This window comes from Macrobrachium rosenbergii, chromosome 18 (genome assembly GCF_040412425.1).
Source record: "Macrobrachium rosenbergii isolate ZJJX-2024 chromosome 18, ASM4041242v1, whole genome shotgun sequence".
In the NCBI taxonomy this organism is placed as follows: Eukaryota; Metazoa; Arthropoda; class Malacostraca; order Decapoda; family Palaemonidae; genus Macrobrachium; species Macrobrachium rosenbergii.
In genome coordinates, this window is record NC_089758.1 from 22072773 (window position 1) to 22081733 (window position 8961).

General features: G+C 32.8%; 1 protein-coding gene across 1 annotated transcript in view; it reads left to right on the top strand.

The window, feature by feature from the left end:
- Window positions 1-302: 302 nt before the first annotated feature.
- Window positions 303-8961, top strand: part of LOC136847991 (uncharacterized) — a 21589-nt gene continuing 12930 nt past the window's right edge. The window contains exons 1-2 of the mRNA XM_067120000.1: window positions 303-369; window positions 7194-7673. Coding sequence (XP_066976101.1) covers window positions 303-369; window positions 7194-7673 — 547 coding nt within the window. The remainder of the gene's footprint in view (window positions 370-7193; window positions 7674-8961) is intronic.

Consider the following 8961-nt stretch of genomic DNA (forward strand, 5'->3'; position numbering starts at 1 on the left):
TATATATATATATATATATATATATATATATATATATACATATATATGTGTGTGTGTGTGCGTCTGTGTATCAATGCACCTTTTTTGAAGAGGGTGGCACCACTAGTGTCCAATCTTCCGGTTTCTCATCAAGTTTTTAGGGATGAGTTTGCTAGCCCTACGCCCAACGACCCGTGAACCTAGCAAACGTAAAAAAAAAGTGGGGACGGACAGAAAACCAGCCATCTCAACAGTTTCCTTGTACGGAAAACTAAAAAAAAAAAGCGTCTTAAAAATACAGGTGAAAATAACACAAACTCGAAATGGGTGAAAATCCCCCCGTTTGCGAAATCAGCCGTGCCATGAAACTTTCATCTCACCCGATTCCTGGTAAGTTGTGCAAGGGGCCACCGGTATTCTTAGAAGCGAATTATCTTTAGGAATAGTCGTCAATATGCACGGGAGGACATCGGGAGGCTGGGAATTAGGAATGATGCTGTATTATTGAATCTCCGGTTTCAGTTTGGCCACCGCCGTTGGCAATTCCTACATTATCTCTCTCTCTCTCTCTCTCTCTCTCTCTCTCTCTCTCTCTCTCTCTCTCTCTCTCTCAATAGTTCAGTTTATATATATATATATATATATATATATATATATATATATATATATATATATATATATATATATATATATATATATATATATATATATATATATATATATATATATATATATATATATATATTATAGTGTATATATGTATTTACATATATATATATATATATATATATATATATATATATATATATGTATGTATGTATATAATTATATATAAATAAATCAATATAATTATATATAAATAAATCATGTATATATATACATATGTATACATATAGATATATATAGATATAAATATGTATTTTTAAATATGTATATATATATATATATATATATATATATATATATATATATGCATATACTTTATATATGTGTGTGTATGTGTGTGGTACAGAGAGAGAGAGAAAGAGAGAGAGAGAGAGACAGAGACAGACAGAGAGAGAGAGAAGAGATAGATGACTGAGAACAGCTCCGAGGGAGAACTAGTCTTGAGTTCCTCGTACAAAACTGACTGAGATTTTACAAACTGTGATTGCTCGTATATGTTGCTTTCATTCTTGTTTCGATCAAGCTGATTGCTCTCAGGACACAATTCGCTTCACCCACGGACAAAAATGAGGAGAAACGAAAATTGGGAGGTACGGATTGGTTAGTTCTAGATTAAACCGGCCTTATGCCAGCGTGGGCCTTTTCCTAGTGATAGTATGGTGACAAATGTTTTTGTGAGTATCACACCGAAATCTGCTTGTTGTTTTATTTGCAGAAATTTCTATGCATAATAATAATAATAATAATAATAATAATAATAATAATAATAATAATAATAATAATAATAATAATAATAATAATAATGAGCAAGTTGAAAGTTTACAGAAACAAAAATTGTTAGGTTGCTTTATGTATTTAGGTTCATCTCCTCATGGGGGCTCTACATCAAGCGCATTAATAATAATAATAATAATAATAATAATAATAATAATAATAATAATAATAATAATAATAATAATAATAATAATAATAATAATAATAATAATAATAATAATAATAATAATAATAATAAAGAAACGTTAAGGGATTAACGATGTTTAGGGTCCTTATGGTTTTAAGTTCATCTCCAAGCTAAGATTTCTCAAGTGGCCTGTATATAAACCTTGTTAATAATAATAATAATAATAATAATAATAATAATAATAATAATAATAATAATAATAATGAGAAAAGTATTGGACTCCTAAGGAGGCAGGTTGCAACCAGGAACCCGACACTGTAAAAACAACTCGGTATATTAGGATGACTGTAAGTGACCAATAATAATAATAATAATAATAATAATAATAATAATAATAACAATAATAATAATAATACAACCATTGGTGGTTAAAGGGAACATAGCCTCACTATCATCAGGTAACAGGGTCCTAGGTTAGGGTAGGCGTACATTCCCTTAAAGGTTTCCCTTCTTATCGAACATGGATTTCCTTAGGGACATTTCCTCCGATGTTAACTTGAATGATTTGCTTATGATTGGGAATACGATTAATAATGAGTATTTCTGTAGCCTAACTTCTGCTCTGTAATTACATAGAAAGTTAATTATTATGGAAATTCTTGTAAATAGATGTGTGGGTTAAGTATGTATATACGAGTATATAGATATATATATATATATATATATATATATATATATATATATATATATATATATATATATATATTTATATACATTATATAGATAGATAGAGAGGTAGATAGATAGATAGATAGATGAAATGACATAATAATTAAATTTCTATGTCATTACAAAGCATAAATTGCTAAAATAAGCATTGATGATCTTGTACACATTCGAAATTTATTATTTATATTAAATTAAGGGGAAACCATGCCAAAGGTACTACAATTATTCCATGAAGAAGGAACTTCGAGGGAATATACATATATACATATAACATGTACATATAGTTACATATATATTGCATATATATATATATATATATATATATATATATATATATATATATATATATATATATATATATATATATATATATATATATATATATTAGTAACAATTACACCTGAATAACATTCAACTATTTTTCTAAATACCGATAAAAATACCAAAGGTTACAGAAGTAACATAATTATCATTTAGTATTCGAGTATTCTTAATTAGAGTATTCTGAATTAGACATTATAAAAATAGACTTTACGGAAAGATGATTGGCCTTTGACCTTATAGAATTAACGTCCATAAAAGTTCTAATCGCTAAATATAAAAAAAAAAAACAAGTAAAAAATGCGCCGAAGTTTCTTCGGCGCAACCGAGTTTTCTGTACAGTGTATAATCAAGGCCACGGAAATTAGACTTATCTTTCGGGGTTCTCGGTATAATTCTGTATGAGCCACGGCCCATGAATCTTGAACCACGGGCCGGTAGTGGCTTGTCCTATATCGTTGTCATATGCACGATTATGGCTAACTTTAACCTTAAATAAAATAAAAACTACTGAGAGGCTAGAGGGCTGCAATTTGGTTTGTTTGATGATTGGAGGGTGGATGATCAACATACAAATTTGCAGCCCTCTAGCCTCGGTACTTTTTAAAATCTGAGGGCGGACGATCAGACAAAGCCTAAACAATACTTTTCTTTTATAGAAAACTAAAAGGGAAATGAAAACGTAAGGGCATTTATATCTATTCACTAACAAAATGAAATTTTGGTAAAACATCGCAGTATACTCACATACACGTCTCTTGGGGGTGTTTCAGAAATTAAGAGCAGACGAAAGTTCACGCTCGAATTGCAATAAAACTAAAGATCTCTTATTTACGTTTTCTTTACTTTATTACTTTGCGTTTCGTCTTTATGTGGCGTTCTTCCAGCATTTCTTTCCTTCCAGTTTTGTGTTGACGTTTTCTTATCATTTATGCAATTCTGTTTTTTCTTTCTGATTCTCCCTTCCCCCGTCCATATTTGTCTCATTAACGTTTTCCTGATTTTTCGTAATTTTCCCCTGTTTCCATTCGCGTTTTTGGTTCTTCCTGATCCTCTCCGCTTACTTTTATCTTTCTCCTCCTTTTTCATAATTTTCCCCGTTTCGATTCTCGTGTTTTAGTTACCTTCTGATCCTCTCTCCACTTTCTGTTTATCTTACTTCCACTTTTATTTACTTTTTATCAGAACAGTTTATTATTATTATTATTATTATTATTATTATTATTATTATTATTATTATTATTATTATTATTATTATTATTATTATTATTATTATTATTATTATTAAATTATTGTTATTATTATTATTATTATTATTATTATTATTATTATTATTATTAATGGTACCAAAATGCTATTATTATTATTATTAATATTATTATTAAAATTATTATTATTATTATTATTATTATTATTATTATATTATTATTAGTGTAATGGTACCCAAAATGGCCGCTCGATTATTATTATTATTATTATTATTATTATTATTATTATTATTATTATTATTATTATTATTATTATTATTGTAATGATACCCATAACGGTCGCTCGAGGGCTTTTTTCTGAAAGGAATCATCTACAGTTTGCCACGCAAGTCAAAATGTGAACTTGCTCACTGTGGGTATTCTTGTATATTTTTCCTATCACTGTTGTCCTGCTTACCTTTTCATCCTTCGCATTTTTCCTGGCTTTTTTCTTATTCGGTTGTTTTATGCGTAGTTCTTTTTCGTTCGTTGTTGGCTATTTTTGTTTGTTTATATGCATACATACATACATATATATACATATATATATATATATATATATATATATATATATATTCATATATATATATATATATATACTCTCTCTCTCTCTCTCTCTCTCTCTCTCTCTCTCTCTCTCTCTCTCTCTCTCTCTCTCTTTCTGTCTCAGGAAATTCAAACTACAGTGAAACCAAATCAGTATAGTTTCAGAATGTATTTCTTACAAATCACAAAGAAAAAAATCCAAGCGGATGTCCCCTGTTTTTTTCTCTTTATTTATTCCCGTCATTTTTTTTTTCTCTTTATTTATTCCCATTACTCTTTTTTTGTTTTATTTATTCCTGTCACTCTTTTTCTTTATTTATTCACATTACTCTTTTTTTTTCTTTATTTATTCCCGTCACTCTTTTCGATGTTTATTCTTGTTTTAATTTTTTGTTTACAGTCCTCTCTGGTCCTGTAAGGTCAATTAGTTGTAGGAGCAACTGTGGCGGGGACGGGACCCTACCTTTCCCTGACCCTGCGAAAGTGTCCCTTAATTATAAGCAGGAAGTCATTTTCACCAGGTATTTTGATCGACGGTTTTCAACCCCTAGCCAATCAACAATTACCTCTCTCTCTCTCTCTCTCTCTCTCTCTCTCTCTCTCTCTCTCTCTCTTATTTATTAGGATTTTTGAAGAAAAGTTCTTTTGCTGATAGTTTCCCCCTCTTTCTCTCTCTATTACTTATTAGGATTTTTTAGGGAAAGGTTCTCTTGTTAATAGCTTCACCCTCTCTCTCTCTCTCTCTCTCTCTCTCTCTCTCTCTCTCTCTCTCTCTCTCTCTCTCAGTATGATTTATGAGGAAAAGTTCTCCTGATAATAGCTTCTCTCTCTCTCTCTCTCTCTCTCTCTCTCTCTCTCTCTCTCTCTCTCTCTCATTTATTAGGATTTTTGAAGAAAATTTATCCTGTTACTATCCTCTCTCTCTCTCTCTTTCTCTCTCTCTCTCTCCTATTTATTTCTCTCTCTAGTTATTAGCATTTTTGAAGAAAATTTCTTTTGTTAATAGTTTCACCCCCTCTCTCTCTCTCTCTCTCTCTCTCTCTCTCTCTCTCTCTCTCTCTCTCTCTCTCTCTCTCTCTATTATTTATTAGGATTTCTGAAAAAGGTTCTCTCTCTCTCTCTCTCTCTCTCTCTCTCTCTCTCTCTCTCTCTCTCTCTCTCTCTCTCTCTCTCTCATTTATTAGGATTTTTGAAGAAAATTTCTTTTGTTAAAGTTTCACCCCAACCTCTCTCTCTCTCTCTCTCTCTCTCTCTCTCTCTCTCTCTCTCTCTCTCTCTCTGTATTTATTGCCTCCCATTTTCCTCGTCCTTTATTCCAATATTTCCACCTGTACCGACGCTGTCCATCCACGTGTCAAATTTAATAAATGTGGAGAGAGCCAACTGTGAATGTATGGAGTCATTTGTATAACCCTTTGGGTTTTACAACACATGTTTATTGACAGACGTGACGTGATGTGTTTTGATGTGAATTGAGTTCAGCCGTAAATTGTCGGTGTGTTTCATTTTCATTATGTTGTTTCCATCGTTGCTTTTATTGCTTTTATCATGTGCGTTATTTCATTTTACTAGTTTGTTAGTTCTTTCATAATACAGTTTTTAACAAATGGGTGACTTTTTATTCGTTAGAAAATCTCTCTCTCGCACTTTTGCTGTTACTGCCGCCACCCCGTAAGGGGTTAGTAACGTCAGGTGTACCGTACGCATTGCACTAGCTGCGACCCCTGTCATTCATTTTACTATACCTCCGTGCATATTCTCATTATGTCATCTTCCTTTCCTCCCTCTCCCAACAATCGTCTCGTAGTGCAGCTGCGAGATTTTCCCCCTGTTACACCTGTGGAAGGGAAACTCACAGTTTCCCTTTCAGCGCTGAATGACCTCATAGGTCCCAGCGCTTAGTCTTTAGCCTCAGTTATATATTCCATTACATTCCACTATTCCAGCCGCTACTACTCGTATTTGTGCAAAGAAAATCCTGCCTTGCTGACAAGAAGGAAAAATAATGTAGAAGAACAGATCCATGATGCTTTTATATGAAAAGGGTACATGGAAAGTATCAGGAAATAAAAAAAAAATGGAATACTTAAAGATCATGTTAAGGAAAAAATTTATAGAAGATGATTGTGACATACGCTATATTTTTGTAAGGGAATTGTAAGAGCTGATGATGACTTGAGATATATATATATATATATATATATATATATATATATATATATATATATATATATATATATATATATATATATGTGTGTGTGTGTGTGTGTGTGTGTGTGTGTGTGTGTATGTGTGTATATAAAGTTATACAAAAGAAAAAGAAAAAAAAGAAATTAGATATCAAAAACAAGAGTGAGTGTAAGCCTAAAGACAAGACTAAAGTGTGCTGAAATAACAAAAAAAAAAAAAAAAAAAAAAAAAGTACCGACGATATATGACTGAGTAATGACAGTGCGCCAAGAAATCTTGGAATGATAACGAAACGCAAATGACCGAGGAAAACAGCCTTTAATAGGTAAGGACAATGAACACGCAATGTAGGTAGCCTATGTATAGATGACTGTGTTATAAGTAAATGAGATAGACAATGAGACTCATTTGCATGTTATATTGAACTACATTTCTTTCTTGGAAGAATTCTTTACCTTTGGTTTCAGCCTTGGGATATTAGAGAAGAGAGTAACGAATCATGTTTTCCTTTCCTGATAGATATTTTTTCATAAATGATACAAAAAAAAAATGCGTGAGATTTTCGTTACTGATACACATGTCCTATTTACTTCCACTGTTGTTTATTTGTTCAGGTGCCAAGTGCTACCAGGTGTTCAGTTCAGGTGCACAGTGCTATCAGGTGTTTAGTTCAGGTGCCCAGTGCTATCAGGTGTTTAGTTCAGGTGCCCAGAATTATCAGTTGTTTAGTTCAGGTGTCCAGTGCTATCAGGTGTTTAGTTCAGGTACCCAGTGCTATCAGGTGTTTAGTTCAGGTGCCCAGAGTTATCAGGTGTTTAGTTCAGGTACCCAGTGCTATCAGGTGTTTAGTTCAGGTGCCCAGAGTTATCAGTTGTTTAGTTCAGGTGTCCAGTGCTATCAGGTGTTTATTTCAGCTGCCAAGTGCTATCAGGCGTTTAGTTCAGGTGCCCAGTGCTATCAGGTGTTTATTTCAGGTGCCCAGTGCTGTCAGGCGTTTAGTTCAGGTGTCAAGTGCTATCAGGCGTTTAGTTTAGGTGCCCAGTGCTATCAGGTCTTTAGTTCAGGTGCCAAGTGCTATCAGGTGTTTAGTTCAGGTGCCCAGTGCTATCAGATGTTTACTACTCACTCCCTTTTGATTGTTGTTGCTACACATGTCTTATTTACTTGTACTGTTCTTTATTTGTTCAGGTCCCCATTGCTAGCATGTATTTGGTACACACTCCCATGTAATTATTCATCCCCAGTGTTGGATGTCAGGGGATATTGGCAAAATTTAGAAAAAAAATATTGTTGCTCTTTATTAAATTCTCTCGCACAGACCTGATAATCCTGGCTGATAGGAGTGACAGCCTGACGGCCTGTGTTTTGTTATCCTGCCCTAATCGTGGATACCCTTATGTTTATATTTCTGTGTGGAGAGAGAGAGAGAGAGAGAGAGAGAGAGAGAGAGAGAGAGAGAGAGAGAGAGAGAGAGAGAGAGAGAGAGAGAGAATGTCAGGTGAGGGGCGGCGGGGGAATGAAAAAGCAAAAAATGAATCGACCGAAATATTTCGAAATATTTTTCCACATTTCCACTAAAATGTGAACCGTTCACTTTTTTTTTTTTTTTTGGTCCAGTTGTGAGATTGGGGAATAATATGTCCATTCATGGATGTCATTTTCGTGTCGCTCGGTTTCCATCAAAAGCGACTATGGGAAAAGCGATAATATATTGTATAGCTGTCATATCTTTGCCACTGAAATTATGAAATACAGTTTGTGCTGTTACAAAAATGCAGATGGTAGCATTTTCCTCTTTATTTCCGAAGGGAGGGAGGGAGGGGGTAGGGAGTATTTATAAGAGGGGGGTGGGGTAGAGTATTTGGTAGTTATGACAGAAATGATTTCATTATCAACACGAGGTGGATATATTGATCTCTTGCTTAACTCATTACGAACGTTATATAAAAGTAATGAACGAAAGTAAGTGAGAATTTGCAACAAAGTTCTTTTCATTTTCTTCTCTGATAATTTTATTTCATTTTTATAGAAAAGAATCATTAATGCTCGTAAGTGTTTGATTACCGTGACAGTACATAGCCTGATAAGAATTTTAATAAATAGGAAAGATGAAAGAAAACATTTACTAGTTACATATCAAAAAAGTTGGTTTAATCTAGAAAAATTATTTTATTAATTTTTCAGTAATTTCAGATACTCTTATCTCCGGGGGACTTCTTCTACTCGCACAGACAGACACACAGACAATTAGGGTAATAATGGTGACAATAGTAATGATAATGTACTGTGTGAAATTACGTTCTTAAAACCTGAAAGATATTTTACATGTGGATGACCAGCTGGAGAAAATCTGAGGATATTTTAGGATACCATATTTAAAGG